This window comes from Buceros rhinoceros, unplaced genomic scaffold (genome assembly GCF_000710305.1).
Source record: "Buceros rhinoceros silvestris isolate BGI_N320 unplaced genomic scaffold, ASM71030v1 scaffold16218, whole genome shotgun sequence".
Taxonomy (NCBI): Eukaryota; Metazoa; Chordata; class Aves; order Bucerotiformes; family Bucerotidae; genus Buceros; species Buceros rhinoceros.
In genome coordinates, this window is record NW_010426452.1 from 9,932 (window position 1) to 10,372 (window position 441).

General features: G+C 41.5%; 1 protein-coding gene across 2 annotated transcripts in view; it reads right to left on the reverse strand.

Moving 5' to 3' along the window:
* ENTPD4 (ectonucleoside triphosphate diphosphohydrolase 4) overlaps nucleotides 1-441 on the reverse strand; it is a 7,130-nt gene that overhangs the window by 4,855 nt on the left and 1,834 nt on the right. For both annotated transcript variants that reach the window (XM_010141516.1, XM_010141515.1), the window contains exon 6: nucleotides 256-369. In XM_010141516.1, coding sequence (XP_010139818.1) covers nucleotides 256-369 — 114 coding nt within the window. The remainder of the gene's footprint in view (nucleotides 1-255; nucleotides 370-441) is intronic.

Genomic DNA, 441 nt, shown 5'->3' on the forward strand with positions numbered 1-441 from the left:
TTCCCTCCCCAAAGCCACAGAAAATGAACTAAAATTCCTGCTAAACCCAGACAAGTTGTTTTCACTGCTCGTTAGGAAACATTCAGACAAGTCAGAAGATCACGACAGATGATCTTCTCCATGCTCCATATGGTGCTACGGAGGAATAAGGTCTCTCAACCAAATCTGAATTTTAAAAAGATACAGAAATAATTATCAAGTTGTACTGTGAGAGTACTGGACACTTCAAAGGTAACTTTGCCAACGTTAACCTACCTTCCTGTTTCCCTGAAATAACCTCTGCGTGCGAGTCCGAAAACAGAAAATCGAAGTGCACGGGAATATCAGTGAGCAGATCTTCAAGTATTGCCTTCTGCTGGCTGCAAAATTACAGTTCCAACAGTTAAAAATAGTCAGACCCACCACAACTGCTACTCTAAAGGCTAAAACCAAGACAGCCAA